Here is a 20,317-nt window from a genome sequence, read left to right as displayed (position 1 = left end):
CAGATTCCAAGTCTGTCTAATGTTTACTACCGTGTTTCCCCGAAAATAAGACATCCCCCGAAAATAAGACCTAGTAGAGGTTTTGCCGAATTGCTAAATATAAGACCTCCCCCGAAAGTAAGACCTAGCAAAGTTTTTATTTGGGAGCATGCCCGTCGCCCAGAACACCAGAGCATGCAGCTGTGATTCTTTTTACCCTGCCGCCGTTGCCCCCTAGCTTCACCGTTTGTTGCAGAGCAGCTGCATGCAGGACATGAAGACCTCCAACTCTGATGTTCCTTTCTGAGGCCATCCCTTGTAAACAGGGGCGGATTGACCTATCGGGGGATCGGGCTTCCCCCGGTGGGCCGGTCCCTCCTGTCACGTGATTATTATTTATTTTTTTTTTAATTACTGTATAAAGTTTCTAGCCAAAGTATTAGGGGGTGCCGCGAGCAGTGGTATCCCGAGGGGAGCCAATGCCCCCGGGCGCAGGGAGGCTCATGCAGCCGTCAGTGACATGCATGTAGCAGGCAGATCGGCAGGGCCGTGGTGGAGCTCACGTCACCACGGCCCGAAGAAAAAGATCACGTTCAAACGCGCTGATGCTCCTCCTCCTTCCTGCCTGCGTGGCCCCGGAAGTAAACGTTGCCGAAGCCGCGTGGGCAGGAAGGAGGAGGAGCATCAACACGTGCAGAAGAGGAGAAGCGCTTACGGGCCGCCGCGAATCATTGCAGCGGCCCGAGAAGAGGAAGAGGCCCCGGCAGCAGGGCCGCTGCGGCCTGAGAAGAGGAAGAGGCCCGGTAGCAGGGCCGCTGCAGAGCCCATCCTGCGGCGACCCGCGAAGAGGAGGCCCAGAAGTGAGAGAGAGGCTGAGGGTCTGTAGAGGGTGTGTGTGTGCGTGCATGAGATGAGGTGAGAGACTGTGTGTGGAAGTGAGGACCTGAATGTTTGCAGAGACAGCATGTAAAAGCCTCTGTGTGTGTGTGTGTGTGTGTGAGAGAGACAGCATGTGACAGTGAGAGCCTGTGCTTGAGCAAGACAGCATGTGGGAGTGAGAGTGTCATCACAAACCAGCATAACCAGACAACTATTCAGAATATAATAAATGTTCATTTTTTTGTTCAACAATATATGTGAATTCTTCTTCATGGAAAAATAAGACATCCCCTGAAAATAAGGCCTAGTACATCTTTGGTAGCAAAAATTAATATAAGACACTGTCTTATTTTCGGGGAAACAGGTATATTCCCAAGCAACATGCAAATTCGGAGGGGCTATTGGAAGCATCCAGGCATGATAGCCTGGATGCATCAGCCTTCTTGCAAGTCTGCTATTGATTTAGTTCCAACGTGGGCAACTTTAATTGCCTCCTTCAGCTTAGATAAAGATAGAGATATTGTTTTTTGAAAATATTACTTGAATAAACATATTTCCTTTTGTGGTCATAAAATACAAATTTTTCCAGATGTATCATGTGAAATGCAAATGAGAAGGAAGCATTTTCTTTCCTTAAAGGAGAAAGTGCTGCAATTAGGTGCCACTTTCTTTCTTAAGTTTCCATGCAAATGTTTGGTTTCCTTCCAGAATAGTAAGTCTGTTTTCTATGACCCTTTGCATTTGGAAAAATGTATCACAGATAAGACCTAAGATGTTATTGGGATTATTTTTGGGTGGATTAGGCTGCACGATGAAAGGTATACCCTAATGACCTTCATCTTTCTTACTTTTTGTAATTATTATTATTCATTTAGATACTGTTTCATTGTATCTCTGCCCCCTGCTTAGGGGTAGATTTTCAAAAACGGCGCGTTGGCGTACTTTTGTTGGCGCTCCAGGCGCCCTGCTCGCGTAAATCCGGGCGGATTTACGCGAGCAGGGCTCTTAAAATCCGCCCCTTAATGTGGACTTGTATAATCGAGATTAACATGTTGGTTTAAGACTCTTGTTGTGAAGATTCTTTCTTTGTTAAGATGATAATGTGCACTATCTTGTATTATCTTGTATTTTTTTTCCTTTTAGATATTGAATAAATTCAATAAAAATTAAATTATATTAAAAAAATATATATTCTAAGTCTGAAAAGATATGGATACGAGTTTTTTTCTTGCCCTACTGTTTCTTGTATGTACAACCAAAGTTACCACAATTTACCTTCTTCCTTCATTTCCATCCTTTAGCCTCTAGGGATGCTCTGTTTATCCTATCCCCTTTTGAATTCCATTACTGTATTTGTCTTGACCACCTCTTCTGGGAGTGCTTTCCATGCATCCACAACACTTTCTGTGAAGAGGTGTTTCCTGACATTGTTCCTTGATTTACTCCCTTGGAGTTTCATATCATGGCCCCTGCTTCTACAGCTTTCCTTTCCGTTGGAAAAGGCTTGAGTCTTGTGTTGGGAAAGACTCCTAGACGCGATGATCTAGGATCTCAATTTTAAAAGATTCTATGACTATCGATTTCTGAACCTTATTATAACAGCATATTTCAAAAAGGTGCTTTCCTATCTGGGGATAATCAGGCGCTGATTATAGTGTTTGCTAAGCCATGCAAAGATCCTACCTCTCCATCATCTTACAGGCCTATATCGTTAATAAAGGTGGACACTAAAATTCTTGCTTCAATTTTGGCTGTTCGTTTGGCTTCACTAATTCCTTCATTAATAAAGGCAGAGAGGTTTTGTACATTTTTGACATGGAGTTTGCAAAGTACAAAACATTATAGAGGTTTTGTGGACATCTCAAAAAGGAGGCCCAAAAGATGGTATTGTTAGTCTAAATTCCCAAAAGGCTTGATAAGGTACAATGACAATATTTTTTTTATATTGGAATAATATGGTTTGTAGATCCCTTTTAGCAATGAATTAAACAGCTTTACAATGCATCACAAGTTGGATTAATCATAAATGGTAAGTCTCTTCTCAGACAGATTTGTTTAGGGGCACTAGAGAAAGTTGCCCCCTTATCTCCTCTTTTGTTTAATTTTATGATAGAATCTTTGGCAATTAAGATGAGAATCTCATCTAGGAATCAAGGCTTTTCTTTAGGCAAGCAGAAGCATAAAATAAGCCTCTTTGCAGACAATGTGGTACTTTTTCTTACTGACCCTTGAAAATCTTTTTGAACTGTTTGACTTTTTCACTGGATTAAACTTAATGATGATAAATCTGAAGTTTTACCAATGCATCAGTCTGTGAAAGATGCATGGTGAGGATCTTTCGCTTTGCATTGGGTCTTCCTTGCATACCTTCCGAAATATTAGTTTAGACGTTCAGGCTCTGAAGGGCGCAACCTTCATGTGTGCGGTACTAAGTGGACCGTGGACAGCCTCCCACCCTGTTCAGGAGTAGCTCTGGTACATCCCACTTGTGGGAATTGGCCTGCTTGAGTGCAGAGAAAGGAGAAATTACTACCTACCTGATGATTTCCTTTCCTCGAAGGAAGGCAGGCCAATCCCTGACCTGTCCTCGGCTGCTGCTTGTTGCCTTTGTTTCACCCTTTAGGTGCAGACAATGCAGTGTTGTTCCTCTATTCGTTGGATGATTGGTAAGTGTCTTAACTGGTCCCTCAGTTTTGCGAATGTTATTTCTTTTGTCTGAGCTCAGTGTTCCCTGTTGTTTGAAAGCATGTGTGGTTGAATGTTAATAGTCTTGTTCAATTATAATCAGTTTGTCCACAGTTTGGCTTTTTCAGAGAACACTGGTGGGCTGTTATGGGGCAGGACTATATGTCCATGACATCAGCTTTTATTCCATCTCCACCTGCTGGTAGAGGTGCACTTGTGGGGAATGGCCTGCTTTCCTTAGAAAAAAGAAAATTACGTAAGTAGAAAATACTACTTACCTGATAATTTCCTTTTCTCTAGTAAGGTCAGGTCAATCCCAATGAGTGGGTTATGCACTTCTACCAGCAGATGGAGATGAAGCAAAAGCTGATGTCATAGCTATATAGTCCCACCCCAACATCGGCCCACTAGTATTTCTGGAAAAGCCAAACTGTGGACAAAACTGATTATACTTGAATATTATTATCAACAGGAACACTGAACTCAGCCAAAAGAAGGAACATATCTAGCAAACTAAGGGCTAGAGAAGCCACTTACCAGTATTCCATGAAGTGCAGGAATTAATCACTGCATAGCTTGCCCGAAGAAGGCTAACCACAAATTTAAATCTTGGCAGTCAAGAGCAGGTCAGGATTGACCTGCCCTTACCAGAGGAAAGGAAATTTACAGGTAAGTAGTAATTTCTCCTTCTTCAGCATTCAGGCAGGTCAATCTCAATGAGTAGGATGGACCAAAGCTAATCTTGAAAAGGGCAAGAGGCTACCAGCGGTCTAATCAGTACAGCCTGTGTAAACACGGTGTTGTCCCTAGCCCTAACATCCAAGTGGTAATGTGCAAAGATGACCACTTCGCCACTTGGCAAATTTCAGCAGGTGACAACAAATGAAGCTCTGCCACAACACCACCTGAGCCCTCGTGGAGTGGGATCTAATCTGCTTCGGCAAGGCAACCTCAGCAGCTACATATGCTGCCATAATGACCTCCTTGACCCAGTGGGTTATTATTGACCACATCCCTGGAGCTCCCTGATGGAGAATAAATAGGCAACCAGACTTCCGAACAGCTTTGGTCATCTGCAAATACTGCAGTAAATGATGCCTGACATTCAAGGTTCGCAAAAAACAATACTCATCCTCATCTCTGTCCCTGTCCAAAGTGGGCAGGGAAATGGACTGATTCCCTGGCAAAAAGTAGGGCACAGTCCAAAGTTGAACCACACCCAGAGTCAAGACGTGGCTGTTCACGCAGGCCTTTCCTAACTCCAACATTACTTAACCTCCTCCAATCAACATTCTTCTCTAGTAATAGCATTAATAGCCAATCAACATTCTTCGCTAGTATTAGCATTAATAGCCACCTCTTATAATGTTATTATACATATATATATATATAATTATTTAATCTTCATTTTCCTTCTTACTCCTAGTTATTGATTCCCTGTTACATGTAACTGCTTTTCTGCACCATTGTTCAAATTGTAAAGTTTATTGCACCCCTGTTTCTTGTGAACCAGCATGATGGGACTACTGTCTTGAATGTTGGTATATAAAAAAACTTAAATAAATAAATATATGGAGAAAAGGCTCACAGCAGAAAAGAACATGCAGCTCAGAGACTGGATATGCTCAACAGATTGCTACCAGAAAAACTATCTACAAGGTAAGCAGCCGCAAGGAAAGAGTGCACAGTGGTTGAAAAGTTGAACCTGCCAAGAACTCAAGGACCAAGTTAAGGTCCTACAGAAGCACCTAAAGCCGCAATGAGGGACGAAGATGCTTAACTCCCTGCAAGAAACAGGAATTCCCCAAAGGGAAATACATGTCCACCATCTGCTGGAGATGGAGAATACTGTCGGGCTGATGTTGGGGCGGGACTTTATCGCTATGACATCAGCTTTTGCTCTGTCTTTATCTACTGGTAGAGGTCCATAACCCACTCATTGGGACTGACCTGCCCAAATGCTGAGGAAGTAGTAATTTCTCTATACAAGGCAAGGAAGGTGATGTGAGCAAAGAACATCAAATCTCCACAAAACGTAAAGGAAGCACAAATGCTTTAATACAATGTGAAAGTTAAAGATCACCTGTTGGCTTGGGTGAAATATTTAATCCTGACATATGCTGTTTTTCACTGTGAAGTTTTATCAAGGGCAGGCAAATATACAGGCAAGATTGGGAGAAGTCGCGTTGTGTCGTGAATCAAGGAATGGCAAGCATCTAATGCATAAAGCAAAATATCAAAAGATTACCAAAAGGTTAAATGATGCCCAATAAACAAGGCATCAAAGAAAGCCCAATTGGCATAACTTACAAAGCCAAAATTAATGTAATTTATGCAGGCAAGATTGGCAGCAGTCTCTAAGGTGTTTTTAGAATGAGTATAAAAGTATAGCAGGTATTTAAACTGGTGAAAAGAATGCCAAAAGTCACATGGTCAGATGTTCCCAATCAGCAGCCAAAGAAGATTAACCAATAAGAGCTTGCAAGCAGCATTAAACACAAGCGGCCCACTCAGTCTCCGAGTTAAAGCTAATGGAATGCAAAGCAGGAGAGTGACTATATTCAGCGCTGCTCTCAGCGTAATAAGTGTAATGAAAAATCTCCGCCATGTGATTGTGGTGTACAGAGTTGTGAAACAAAATATGTTTTTAAGCTGTTTCTCGTCTAACATTCTTTTGAAAAAGACTACGTATATTCAGGTATTTGTAAAATGCATCTGTCTACAGTGCAGTCAACTTTTCCAGATATTGTATTCTTTTAAACTTATGCATAAGAAGGGCTAAAGAAAGTAGCCTACTTTTCTTCCACCATGATGCTGCAACCCACCTTGCTGCGACAGTCAATACAGTCACTAATTTCCTTTGCAAAAAACGCAAGATCTTCCACTGGCATGTTAAGCAGAAACATGTGAGGGTCCTGGGGTTTGGGTGGGGGGTGTGATACACATAATCTGTAATGTTCTATCTTTGCATTCATTATGTTTTACCCTTTAAATAAAAACCAAAGCAACTTTGCTGTGGAAGTTTTTTTTCATATGCTGTTTTCTGTATTTTCTGTTTCTGAATAAAATATAAATTGAAAAAAGAGTTTTTAGATCAGAGACATTATGATGGCATTATAGGCAATGTGTCACAAGGGGAGCTTCATGCCTAAAATTACGGTTATTACTACAGTGCTCGTATAGTCTGGTTTTAATCTTGCATATGGTCTTACCAACATACACACAGGGCCACAGGCAGAGAATTACATGTACCACTGCTGAAGAGGTGCCATCAGTTATATGCCATAACTGGTAGAAGAGTTGGTGAATGTGGAAATAGTAAGGGAAAAGTCTCACCAAGACCGGAGGAACCACAAGGGCGATGTCCAACAGCGGCAGGCGATCTCAACAAGAGAGGCTGCTAGGGATGTGAATTGTTTTAGGACGATTAAAATTATCGTCCGATAATTTTAATATCGTCTTAAACCGTTATGGAACACAATACAATAGAGATTCTAACGATTTATCGTTATAAATCGTTAGAATCGTGAGCCGGCACACTAAAACCCCCTAAAACCCACCCCCGACCCTTTAAATTAAATCCCCCACCCTCCCGAACCCCCCCCAAATGACTTAAATAACCTGCGGGTCCAGCAGCGGTCCGGAACGGCAGCGGTCCGGAACGGGCTCCTGCTACTGAATCTTGTTGTCTTCAGCCGGCGCCATTTTCCAAAATGGCGCCGAAAAATGGCGGCGGCCATAGACGAACACGATTGGACGGCAGGAGGTCCTTCCGGACCCCCGCTGGACTTTTGGCAAGTCTTGTGGGGGTCAGGAGGCCCCCCCCAAGCTGACCAAAAGTTCCTGGAGGTCCAGCGGGGGTCAGGGAGCGATTTCCCGCCGCGAATCGTTTTCGTACGGAAAATGGCGCCGGCAGGAGATCGACTGCAGGAGGTCGTTCAGCGAGGGTTCCGGCGCCTCGCTGAACGACCTCCTGCAGTCGATCTCCTGCCGGCGCCATTTTCCGTACGAAAACGATTCGCGGCAGGAAATCGCTCCCTGACCCCCGCTGGACCTCCAGGAACTTTTGGCCAGCTTGGGGGGGGCCTCCTGACCCCCACAAGTCTTGCCAAAAGTCCAGCGGGGGTCCGGAAGGACCTCCTGCCGTCCAATCGTGTTTGTCTATGGCCGCCGCCATTTTTCGGCGCCATTTTGGAAAATGGCGCCGGCTGAAGACAACAAGATTCAGTAGCAGGAGCCCGTTCCGGACTGCTGCCGTTCCGGACCGCTGCTGGACCCGAAGGTTATTTAAGTCATTTGGGGGGGGTTCGGGAGGGGGGGGGATTTAATTTAAAGGGTCGGGGGGTGGGTTTTAGGGGGTTTTAATGTGCCGGTTTTGCGATTTTACGTTTTTTCGATTTTTCACGATTTTTCACGATATTTTACCCCCCCCAAACGGCAACAATACGATTCCCTCCCCCTCCCAGCCGAAATCGATCGTTAAGACGATCGAGGACACAATTCACATCTCTAGAGGCTGCAGTGATTCAGAAGATATCGGGAAATCTCTTAAGATTATACTCGCAGCAAAATGCAAAACATAGGGAATCTAGAAATGCTGAAATCAAAGAGAGAATCCGCTAATGAAGGCGTATATTGCATATATCTCGGGAGTATCCAGAGTAAGGGAGAATGTAAGCCAATCTGTTGTCATCTGTCTCAGAGTGTGGTAAAAGTAAAAACCGTTGGTTAATAAAAAGACCCCATTTAAATGCCTTTCTAATGATATGAGTGGGGTGACCCCCCAAGCCAAAAAACATTGTTTGACATCATCTGAGTGTGAAACAAGAAATCTTCGCAAAAGAGCATAGTCGTCAGAGATGAAAGCATTGACTAACAGGAATATTTTTCTTAAAGAGTGTGGATGATGGCTGATGTAATATAACAGTGTGTTTATATCAGTGGGCTTTTTTGAAAATGGATATAGAGAAACAATTGTCTTTGGAGATTGATAAGTCCAAAAATGGTATCCTGAAATAATCATATTGGAAAAGAAAATCTACAATAAATGTGGGTTACATGAGTTTAGCCAGTCAAAAAATAAAAAAAACTGGATAATGGTATACTTATTACACTGGGATCAGCGCTGGATATTCACGCTCAATGCTTTTGTATCCCATTGGCCTTAACTGTGAGATCAAATGGGCCACTTGTCTGTAATGCTGCTTGTAAGCTTTCATTGGTCAATCTTCTTTGTCTGCTGATTGGGCACCTCTGACCATGTGACCTTTGGAGTCCTTTTTACCAGTTTAAATACCTGCTATCCTTTTATACTCACTCTAAAAAAAAGTCTTAGTATAGAGACTGCTATCAATTTTGCCTGCTTAAATTACTTTTATTTTGCCTTTTACATTATGCCAGTTGGGCTTCCTTTGATGCCTTGTTTGTTTTTACTTGTTCATTTCATTTTTTCGAAATCTATTGATATTTTGTTTTATGCATTAGATGTTTGACTCCCCTTGTTAAAGCTTCACCTTGAGACGTGGCTTGTGTCGGGGTCGGGATTAAATATTTCTCCCATGGCAACAGGTGATCTTTGTCAGCACTATTTTGAATGACTTTCACGGTGGAATAAAACATTTGTGCTTCCATTACATTTTATGGACATTTGATGATTTTTGTTCTCACCACCCTCCATGCCTTGGTTGTACAATATGACATCAAATACATATCTATATCTCTCTATATAAAAGGACTTTCCCTTATCACAATTCTGAACTCACCATCATCACTCAGATTCCTGCTGTAGGAAGCTGGCAGATTCAACTGCATTTTGTTTGCACACATCATAAAAATCAAATCTCTGTTACAATAACTACTACAAGAGGCCAAAGCCAAAGTGGAGGGAGTGGCATGGAGTAGTTATAATCAGAGGAGCTCTTTGAAATAAAGTGGTGGCAAGAGAGGGTCGTTCTACCCTTTCAGTTGCCAGAAAATAAGAGCAGCATTGGTATAAAGCTGTATAAAATTGGATAAATAGCCCTAACTATGCATTTCCCTTCCTCCCCCTACACGCGAGGGGATGGAAAGGAAACAGCTATCAAGAGGAGTCTGGCGCTGACCAGCTGTCACCTTTGATGTTATCAGAAGTCTGTGGGGAGTGCTCTGTGGCTAAGAGGCACCAGCTGCTGTGCCTCTTAGCAATGATTAATAGGTCAGAAAAACCTCTTTCTGCCCTTTTCTTTGTGCAGAGATGGACACTAGCTTTAAAAAAAAGCAATACATCAATAAACCAAGCACAATAACGAAGAAAATCTTCATAGAGAAATGACTGCTAACATTTTAGTTTAGTATATTAATTTTATGAGTCACATTTCTTTAAAATCAAAATCAATGCAACATACAATAGAATAAACATAAAATACAATATAAAAATTAGACATAAGAAATAACAGATGCACAACATTAATTTTAAAACATGGTATAAAATAACATATAAAAATACTTTTATAAACATAAAAGCAATAAAAGTGACAAAAAAAAAAAAAAATTAAAAAAAAATAATTTAGAAAACATCCAGGACCTTAGTTGTTGCCTGAATTTCAGGTATTCCTTTTTGAGTCATATATCTAATGGCAAGGAGTTCCATAGTGAAGGCGCAAGAAAAATAAACACCTCTCACGTGTCTGATTATAAATAATGTCTTTGAGATGTCAGTTTTAAATGTGCTAGCTGAGAAGAATGAAGACTTTGTGAAGGATAATATGGGACTATTGCTTGGCAAAGACAGAGGATATGATAGAAGTCTATAAAATAATCAGAAGAAAGGAGCAGGAACTGCATCAGCCCATATCTCAAGAAGAAAGAGGAGTCCTATCAGCTATGTGGTCTGAAGGTGGAAGATGTCGCTACTGCTTGTGAGTTCTGGAGGGGGGAGAAGAATGAATGAGTGTATGTGTATGTGAGCAAACATCTGAGCGAAAATGAGTATGTGGGTGTGCGTTCATGTGTGAGTAAAAATGTACATATGTGTGTTAGAGAGTATGGGGTAGATTTTATAAATCTACGTGCGCGTGTACTTTTGTTCGCGCACTAGGCGTGAACAAAAGTACGCTGGATTTTATAAGATACGCGCGTATCTTATAAAATCCGGGGTCGGCGCGCGTAAGGGGGTGCACATTTGTGCAACTTGCGCGCGCCGAGCCCTGCGCGCGCTGCCCGTTCCGAAATCGGAGCGGCCTCAGAGGGAACTTTCCTTCTATCCCCCCCCCCCCCGCACCTTCCCCTCCCTAACCCATCCCCCCGGCCCTATCTAAACCTTCCCCCTCGCCACGCCCCAAAATTTGCGTCGCCCACCCGACACGCCCCCAACATGCCCCCCCTTGCGAAGCCCTGGGACTTACGCGCGTCCCGGGACTTGCGCGCGACGCCGAACCTATGCAAAATAGGCTTGGCGCGCGCAGGGGTTTTTTAAAAGGGTTACGTGCGTACCTTATGCGTGTAACCCTTTAAAAATCCAGCCCTATGTGTATTTGAGAGGGAACTAAGTTTGTGTGCAAACTCCCTCCTCCACTAATCCATAATGATCTCAGGGTGATAAGAAATCAAAAGTTCCCAGGTATGGAGAGCAGAGAATTATTTTATTCTTATTGGTTTTCATGGTTGAGTGGTGTTTGAAATGTCTGATGTTTTGAAATATTTAACTGGTTTCTGAGAACTTTTTAAAACTTTGTATGAGTTTATTTATTGAATGATCTATTTGTCAACTATTTTGAAATATGTATTCTTTATAATACTATGATTTTACTGTTACGATTGATGTGCTATGTTTCTTGATTTTATTATGTTTTATAAGGAATGGTGATGTTTCTGTTTTTCCTGTAACGTTTGCCAGCCACAGGGTCATCCTGCAACTGCTAGCCTTCACCCCATGACACAGACAGTCTACAATCTGGCAAGAATGCCACAATGAAGCCATCTTTATCAAAGATCACTACACCAGGTTCTAATATGCTCTCAATGAAAAAATTATAACCTAGTACACTCTATATCTCAAATATTATTGCCGTAATCACACTTATTTATACCACAGAAAAATTTTTTTTTTTAAGGAATGAGTGATGAAGTTAGCAAGTAGTACATTTAAGAATAATCGGAGAAAATTCTTTTTCACTCAACGAACAATAAAGCTCTGGAATTTGTTGCCAGAGGATGTGGTTAGTGCAGTTAGTGTAGCTGGGTTCAAAAAAGGTTTGGATAAGTTCTTAGAGGAGAAGTCCATTAACGGCTATTAATTAAGTGTACTTAGGGAATAGTCACTGCTATTAATTACATCAGTAGCATGGGATCTTCTTAGTATTTGGGTACTTGCCAGGTTCTTGTGGCCTGGTTTGGCCTCGGTTGGAAACAGGATGCTGGGCTTGATGGACCCTTGGTCTGACCCAGCATGGCAATTTCTTATGTTTCATACAATGCTCAACGGGCACTCTCCATGGTACCACGTGATACTCTTTCTTTTAATCATTAACTCACCATCTCCATCCTATGCTTCGTTATAAAATCCTTTTTTTTGTTGTGATGAAATATACGACAAAATTTGGTGATTTATCCAATATATAATTTTTTTGTGTACTTTTTTATGCTTTTAATTGTGCTCAATAGCCTCTTATATTTCTACTTCCTGCACACCGCCAGCATTTCCATACTTAACTTGCAATTTTCCCCATTCCTGTTTCAACCTCCGTTGTTTCTTATTGCAAGACGACGACTTGTACAAGTTTCGGCAAACTGCCTTCTTCAGGAGTTATTTTCGCAAAAAACATCAGGAATTAAATGATGTAACTCAGTCTTAAATTTAAGTATTTACTCTGCAATCTCAGTTCATATGGTGCGTTAAACCTCCTGAGCGCATCCTTGTGGCAGTTAGTTGAGATATAGAGTGGATCCACTAGGTTGTGATTTTTACATTGAGAGCAATGAAGCCATCAGCATTCCTGCTTCTTGGGTGCCTCCAGCAGCACACACTCTAGGATGCCAACTTCCCCTGAAGCAGTAAGGACACTGCCATGATGCCACCGGCAAATCCACTCCCCAGGCTTCCCTAGGTGCATGTGCAAGTGCACCTAGGGAAGCCTGGAGCAGCACCTTTTGTAGTCCTTGCGGTGCGAAAGTCTGGCAGGCGCATTCTGATAACATCACGTGGCTGGGTATAAAGATCCCAGCCATACTCCCTTCCTTGCCTCACCAAAAGGTCTACCTGCTTGTTTGCAGTATGTGTTGCTCCCACATTCCTGATCCTGCTTGCTTTCTGTTTATGCCTAGTCCAGCCTGCCTTGCATAGTCGTTTGCGATAAGGTTTTCTGTATTTATAGACAAATCTCTTTTGAGATTGAGCCTCCTGAGCGAACTGCAATGACTGCATTACTGACACCTGGTTCTTTATTGTTTCTACTGTTTTCAGAACCTTATCTTCAAACAAATTCTCTCTCAAACGGAGCATCAGTAATTTTCTCATGAACCTGCTCACGGAACCAGATTCCTTGAGGTCCTGTCAACCTTCTGGTAGCTATTGCTACTGCTGTTGATCTTGTGGAAATCCTAACTAACATACCTGGCTAAGGGGTCGATTTTGAGACCGATAGATGTGCCGATTTTATAACACATGCTCCTTTATTGGAGTGGACTGGAAGGGAACTTCCCTACACCCCTACCTGGCCTTCCTACCTTTTCCCCTCTCCGCCCTGACCCCTAAACCCTCCATAACTTTTCAACATTTTCTATCTTTTTCACTTATGTGCTCTAACGAGCAGATGTAAGTTCCGTGCACTGGCTGGCTGCTGGCACGTGCTTCCCCAGGACAGGGCCTAATGGCTGCTATCCTGGCCAGCCTCGCCCCACCCCTCCCTGCCCAGTCCACGCCCACCCCTTTTCCCTTGACCCGCACTTCTGCATGTACTGGGGTTTATTGTGTGGCTGGACCCGTTGTAAAATGCATGCAGCGCGCGCAAGGCCCAGCCACGTACATAAAACCTGAAATTTATGAGCGTAGCCCTTTTAAAATCTGGGCTTAAATGTCTTGTGCACTCCTGTACTTCAACAATTGTATGACTCTTGTCTTCCTTTCCTAATGTAACTAAATTCTGTTCTACTTACTGTAGCATGCCGTAAAAGTATTGAACCATCTGCATTTGATGTGCTACCATTCACGACTGAAACATAGCCAACAAATATTGTTTGCAAGCCATAGAATCTAGCAACTTTCCATCCTTCTGTGGTAGTATTGCACTTCCTTGCTCTTTTAATGCTGAATCCACAACTATTGATTCATGTGGAAATTTGTAGCAGCCCGTACACTGTTGTACTTTACACTTGGCATCCACATTCTTTTAAACTGGAGATCCCAACAAAGGCATTCTCCAAAATTTTCAAATGCAAATCTTGCAAGGCTTTTGGAATTGGTACAGCTTAAATCTACCTTGGAGGTTGTATAAACTAAAACACAGTTGGCAACCTCTCTGGTACTGACTCATTCACCTCTAAATTGTTTTGCCATCCTTTGCATCCTCACTGGGATATAAAGCCTTCTGAGATAATGCAGGAATGCCATATGCACCTGCCTTATCATCCTTGTTACTCTAGATGCATCACAGTCTGAGTCTGACAAGCCATAACCTGTTATAAGTATAGGAGAATCCTGAAATGCTTGATGTTTGGTATGGGAAGTCATGATCTTTGCAAATCTTCCTGCAAGCATGTATAGGAGACCGAATTAAACTCTCCTTTGAAGTTCACAATTGAATCAAATATGGTTGTTTTTTTTTACAAATTCCTCCCACATAGTCTTCATGAAAGCCTTACAGAATGGAGGCACTGATGGACTTTGGCTACGGCAGCCTCTTCTGGAGTCAAAATTGGTGGGAGGTAGCTTTGTCTGTTAGGTGAGTGTTGAAGCTAAAATTCCTGGCAGCATGGTAATCTGTAGGTATTAGGAAGTCTGCTTTCTTTGAATTTCTATTGCTAGCTGAAAGTTGCATCGGAAAACAGGTCTCTGTACTGTCTGAAGCAGGCGAGCACTGAGCTGTCCGCGGTGCTGAAGAGTAAACAATTCGGGCGCAGATGTTCTATGCTTTGTTCTGCCCCGATAGCATTCTTGTCACAGTTGTGCCTCTCTTGGAGGTATGCGTGCAAGTGCCGAAACAACGTTCCACTGCTCGGTATCTCTATCGTTTACTTTTCTTTTTCGGTTTTGAATATTTGCATGCTGCTTTCCTTTTCACTGAAGAATCTGCACCCTGCCGTTTTTCTGAACGGCATTTAGAAAATGGCTGGCTAGCTCTAGAGACCTTGGTTTTCAGTTTTTATTTTATTTTACCTGGAAATTTCAATGTTATAACAAAAAAATAAAATAACACTCAGTGGAAAAATTACTTTGTTATAAGACACAGGAGAAAACTCACTGGAAAAGTAAATTTTTCCAGGGAATTGTTTTGCTTATAATATTGAAATTCCAAGATAAAAGAGGATAAAACTGAAAATGAAGGTCCCCAGTCATCCAGCATGTTTGACTGCCCTATCTGCTACATTAACCAAATGAAATTTACCTCTTATTCGTGCTTATTTTAGGGCTGCAGGAAGCATACGTAGATAAAGATCACATACCGTATGATCATTTTCCAGACACAATGACACTCATTGTACAATCACGTGAAGACATATGATGAATTTTTAAAGAGGTATTCTACCTACAGGTGGTGCTCTTGACATTTTCTTCTGAAGAGCTAAAACTGATCTGAAGGAGTAAACCAGTAATGAAGCACGGATGACTAACTACACAATAAAAACAAAGATAATAAAATGCAATTTGATGAAATGAAGGCTTGATTGAAATTCCAGGACTGATCCATTAAGTGGATGAAAATAAGTGAAGGGAGGTAGCGAGGTAGTAAGAAGATATAAGGAGATGAGCATGCCGAGAAGGTTCCCTGAGAACTTTCTGTGTACGAGCTATGGTTTGTGCCGAAGGACGATGTCAGTGTTGTGTGGCTGTTCCATGTGGCCTGTCCACAGAGAACATTATTTGTATGTATGTAAGTGGATTATTAGCAGCAATTTTATTACTGAACAAATGAAATGATATAAAAAGGATAATGCAATTTAGCCATTTTTCCCCCCATTTACAATGTTCACCCCACAATTTACAGTAAAAACCACTTCTCTCTGCTGCATAAAAGAAAATTTATTTCTTGTCATTTACAAAATGATATATACATTCACTTGTCACAAATGCTCAACAATGTGATAACACATCAATATATACTTTTTAAATACTGTACAAGAAAAATACTGGCTACTTGCTCACATTGAATTCTTGAGAAGGCAGTGGATGGCCTAAATCCCATTTCCAACTGAAGGTATTAAGGCTATGAGATCCTGAGCCTTTGGGAGCAACTTACACACAGAGTTTTTCCCAGTCTAGAAAAGGAGATTAGATGTGTTTGGCATTTCATTAGAGAATGTTTCAAACAAATATTTTGTGCTTTCTTTTAGGCCAATGTAGTACAGTGTGCTCAGCTGCGTGCACATTATTGTATGTACAAGTTTACCATCGATTTCACAAGGAGTTTTGCATACACAAAACATAATGGGGTAGATTTTAAAAGGAGCACGCGCGGCCCACATGTTTGCATGCTACCCGGCACGCGCACATGTGCACCTTGCGAGCGCAGAGCCGCGATGCCTTCCCCCGTTCCCTTCCCCCTAACCTGACCTTCCCCACCCCTTCCCCTAACCTTTCCCTCCCCCTAACCCTACTCTAACCCCCCCCCCCCCCCAAAATGTTTATCTTACCTTTTGCATCTGCCTCCAGACAGGCGCAAGTTGCACGCGCCGGCAGCCTGCCGGTATGTGATCCTCCCACAGAGCAGCAATGGCCGCTCTGTCGGAAGCCTCTGGCTCTGTCCCCGGACTGCCCCACCCCTCTCCTTCTTGCAAGCCCCAGGACTTACACGCGTCCCGGGGCTTTACGCGCGTCGCCGGGCTTTTTAAAATAGGCCCGGCGCGCGTAACCCTTTTAAAATCCGGCCCAATGTGCACACAGTTTAGCATATCTCCACGCAAATCCTGTATTAATCAAGGCATTAGCTATTAGGCCCTCAATCCAGAGTCACGTAGGCTTAACTCATGTTTTCTTCTTGTTGGAAATTTATCTCCTAGTCAGAAGTGCAGTAAAGTTTCTGGGGCTAGGAGGCTGAACCTGGAGTTTATGATACAGGGGTCCTGTGCTCAAGATTTATACACAGAAACCACTATTTGTGCACAAAGCATGTTCTCCCACACCTATGTGCATGGTTTGAATGGAGAATATGCTTTGTGCAGAATTTGGGTTTTATACATGCTAATGCACTTTTTCTTACCTCCCAATGCATTAGCACATCATTAGTTTGCTGCACTGGGAGTTAATTTTTTAGCACGTGAATATAAAAAAAAATGGGTGTTGTACATTCACTCAGGTCCTGTTATACTGTGACTTTTTTTCATATTTTTATTTCATCTAATATAGCATTTGACTTTTGTCATTGCATTGGCAATGCTTCCCAGCCAGAATACACCTGCAAATGGTTCAAGGCCCAGATGTCTAGCAATAAAGTTTCAAGGCTGTAATTGACACAATTGGCACCTTAATGCATTAATATTGTCAAAACCTTCAAGAGTAGAGAATAAGAAAATTAGGCAGTTTTGTAAACAATGACTAGAAACTGTTTGCAATTCAAAGTGCACATACATGGCGCTTTACAAATCCATTTTTATTCTCTTTTTAAGAACTTACATCTTCACTTCTTATTATATTAACATTGTTCCATGTATGTGCAGCTATGTTAGGAAACTAACCTGGAGATCCAGGAAGTTTAGGCTCTTATCCTTTTTTCACAGTATGTTGAATTCCATGTTAATTTTTTTTATATGAAAGGTTCCATAACAATATATAATAAAAATAGGATTTATCAATCGGCTCAAAATTTAAAAATGAATACTAAGTTGGTTCAGTTAAAACATTAAAAATGCATTTTAAAAGCCTAATGCACACATCAATTAGGGGATAAAAGCACAAGTCAGGCTAGCGCGTACTCACCAAATTTTAAAAGCTGCCGAGATGCGCGAGTATCTCAGACAGCACGCACATCTCACTCAAATTGAAAAAGCGGTGGAGACTGCATGGGGCATGGGCATTTTGAGGCAGGGCCAAGAGATATGCATACAAATACTCATGCACTGGGGTGTGCACCCAGGTCAAGTGCTGTGTTTACTTCTGCTGTGCAGGAATGTTTAAAAAAACAAAACAAAACCCAACTAGCCGTCCATGAGGTGTTTCAAGAGTCTGGGGTAAATGGGGGGAGTGTAGGCTATTAAACTAGGAAGGTTCTTAACAGGGTGAACAGGTGCACGAACTAGTGAAACTGGCAATGGCATGGGTGTGCGCCACTTTTAAAATCCATCAACTTGCACAATAGAAGGTTTTCCACGCCTATTTAAAATTTGGTGTACATGTTCACCTGCATGCCCTTTTGAAAGTTAACCTCCCTGTATGTTTCAATTAAATAATAAATTCCCACAGTAAAGCGTTAAAGCATCAGTCTGCTTCTATTGACACAAAGCTCCATTTTCACAGTGTAACTTCTATTTATTTATTTAATAAAGTCTAGAACTTTTCCTGTTCATTTTGCATTTTTTGGCACATATAGCCCCCCCCCCACCCCCCAATCTAGTCTGTCTTTTTACCTTTATATTTTCGGTTGGCACTTCAACTGAACCACTAAAGCTGGTAGATTTCCAGGCGCCTTAGGGAACCATTAGTATTAAGCTCCACATCTCTTTCTATAGTCCTAGCCTGTAACTGTCAGTCCCACCTATTAATATCTTGCAGTAATATTGTTTTGAACATAGTAGACCATTGCATCAGCATCTGAGCTGCCTTGCTGTTTGATACCAGAGCTAGTCAAGGGTACAATCCAGCATTACAGGTTCTTTAGTGCCACTCGTTAAAGGCTGGTGTCTGCAGTCTCAGATTTGGGTAGCACGGGCTCACAGACAGTATCGGGCTGCCCATCCCGGCAAAAGATCATGGCCGGGTTTTTGCAAGCCCACATGGCAACATCCCCTCCATTGGCGGGACTGGAGGAGGACATCCTGCTGCCAGGATTCACATGGCGGTCCCTGAGGCGATCCGTCCGGCTCCTGGCTTCTCGGCTTTGGCTCTGGGTGGCCAGGTAGGCTGCAATATTTCTAGTCCGGTAGCCCTCTTCCCGGTTGCGTCCAAGCAGCATGGAGATGTTGGGATTCCTGATGGCGTAAATGAGTGGGTTGATGGCCCCGTTGGCCCAGGCCACCCAGATGACCACGGTGTCTATGACGGGACTGACGGGGTAGCCGCCGGCAGCGGCCAGACCCAGCAGGCAGTAGGGTCCCCGGCAGCCGATGGCGAAGACGATCATGATGAGCACGGTGGTGGCCGTGCGCATCTCGCTGTAGAAGCGCAGCAGGTGCGCGTAGGTGGTGACGGGGCGCACGCGGATCTCGGACAGCCGCACCGTCTTGCAGATGTGGTAGTGGCAGAAGCACATGAGGGCGAAGGGCAGCAAGTAGCAGAGGGCGATGAGCGCCAGGCCGTGCGCGCGGCCCAGGCGCGAGGCGCCCGCATGGAGCAAGCCCGTGCAGTGCTGGACGCCGCGCGGGTGCGCGAGCAGATACCAGGGCGAGGAGAAGGCGGCGGCCGTCAGCCAGGCGGCGGCAAGCAGCTGCAGGGCCCGGCGCCGGCCGATCTTCTCTCGCGGCTGCCGCACGATAGCGTAGTAGCGGTCGAAGGAGATAAGGGTCATGGTGAGGGCCGAAGCGGCGCCGAAGCAGGAGTTCAGGAAGCCGTGGGCGAGGCAGAAGCGGTCGCCGAAGAGCCAGGCGCCGTCGCGGCTGAAGAGCATGACGAAGGAGAAGGGCAGGCAGAGGAGCGCCGTCAGCAGGTCGGAGAGCGACAGCGAGAGGATGAAGGCGTTGGTGACGGTGCGCAGCTGCCGGTGCTTGACGATCACCAGGATGACGGCGCAGTTACCCAGGCTGGAGAGCAGGAAGATGACGAGCAGCACCAGCGCCTGCGACGCCACGGCCAGGCCGTGCAGGAGGCTGCCGCCGCCCCCCACCAGCACCTTGCCGGCTTCCTGCGCCGGGTCCGGGCCGCGCTCCCCGCCCTCGCTCTGGTTGCCGGCTCCGGCCGCCACCGCTGCTGCCGCCGCTGCCGCGCTCAGGGTGATGCCGCCCAGCACGGCGTGAAAGGCCGGGCTCGGCGTCAGCTCCAGTGTCCGCTCCGTTAAGTTGGGGAGCAGTGCGAGGGGCAGCTGCGGCTCCATCGGGCGCGGGGAGGGCAGACCGCGGGCGCAAGGCGGCGGGGAGGGGCGGCATCACTCGGGCGGTTGCGGGAGAGCGGGCAAGGCCAGCGTGAGGGGAATCCCGCGGCCGCTCTCCAGATCCCGGCGCTCCACTCGCTTTATTTTCTCGTCTCGTCTCCCTCTCCTCTCTTTATTCTAGGGGTGGGCGGGGAGAGAGGGCTTGGCGCGAACTGCTGTTGCCACGGCAACGGAGGTTTGTTTTGGAACGTCAGACGTAGTTTGTGGGCGGGGAGATGTGGCTAGGAAGCTGGGTCCGCGCGGAACGATAGGCGGAAATTCGGGTTCCTCTGGGTGGATCGTTTTTAATGCATTTGCAGGTCTCTGTTATTTAAGAACTCCCATCGATTGTTATATAACTGATT

At 44.1% G+C, this 20,317-nt stretch overlaps 1 protein-coding gene across 1 annotated transcript; it reads right to left on the bottom strand.

Moving 5' to 3' along the window:
* Positions 1 to 16,503: 16,503 nt before the first annotated feature.
* On the bottom strand, positions 16,504 to 20,088 carry LOC115089850 (G-protein coupled receptor 135-like). Its single transcript, XM_029598196.1, has one exon. The coding sequence runs from the start codon at positions 19,914 to 19,916 to the stop codon at positions 18,558 to 18,560; it is 1,359 nt and encodes a 452-aa protein (XP_029454056.1). The 5' UTR covers positions 19,917 to 20,088; the 3' UTR covers positions 16,504 to 18,557.
* Positions 20,089 to 20,317: the final 229 nt, after the last annotated feature.

The sequence above is a fragment of the Rhinatrema bivittatum genome, chromosome 4, assembly GCF_901001135.1.
Source record: "Rhinatrema bivittatum chromosome 4, aRhiBiv1.1, whole genome shotgun sequence".
In the NCBI taxonomy this organism is placed as follows: Eukaryota; Metazoa; Chordata; class Amphibia; order Gymnophiona; family Rhinatrematidae; genus Rhinatrema; species Rhinatrema bivittatum.
The sequence above is the reverse complement of the archived record's forward strand: the minus strand, read 5'-3'. Positions and strand labels throughout refer to the sequence as shown.